This window comes from Penaeus monodon, chromosome 20 (assembly GCF_015228065.2).
Source record: "Penaeus monodon isolate SGIC_2016 chromosome 20, NSTDA_Pmon_1, whole genome shotgun sequence".
In the NCBI taxonomy this organism is placed as follows: domain Eukaryota; kingdom Metazoa; phylum Arthropoda; class Malacostraca; order Decapoda; family Penaeidae; genus Penaeus; species Penaeus monodon.
Genome location: NC_051405.1, coordinates 44555712 through 44556035, shown reverse-complemented (window position 1 = coordinate 44556035; position 324 = coordinate 44555712). Strand labels below are relative to the sequence as shown.

At 51.2% G+C, this 324-nt stretch overlaps 1 protein-coding gene across 1 annotated transcript in view; it reads left to right on the top strand.

The window, feature by feature from the left end:
* The window catches only part of LOC119586085 (uncharacterized protein C12orf56 homolog), a gene marked incomplete at its 5' end in the record, with an annotated part of 3435 nt that overhangs the window by 1703 nt on the left and 1408 nt on the right, over positions 1 to 324 (top strand). The window contains 1 exon segment of the mRNA XM_037934784.1: positions 167 to 316. Within this exon segment, the coding sequence (XP_037790712.1) occupies positions 167 to 316 (150 nt within the window).

The following is a 324-nucleotide window of genomic DNA, read 5'->3' as shown; positions in this document are numbered from 1 at the left end:
CCTTACCCCTCTCCCTCTCCCTCTTTGCTTCTAGGAAATCAAGGATCAATCTTAAGCAAAAAAAAAAAAATAATAAAGAGGCTCCATCGTATTACATTTTCCAGTTGCTATCACACACGCTGCATGTATATAATGAAGACCCTACGTCTTTCCAAATCCACGGCAGCTGCTTCGTCTGGTCCAAGACGTGACCCACACGAGCACGAGCTGCATCTACGAGCTGCTGGGGACCGTGAGCGAGTTCTCTTGGGTCGGAGGCGGCGAGCACGTGTCTGGCCAGGAGGAGAGCGTGATCAGCTTCACCACGCTCTTCCAGGTGAGCTC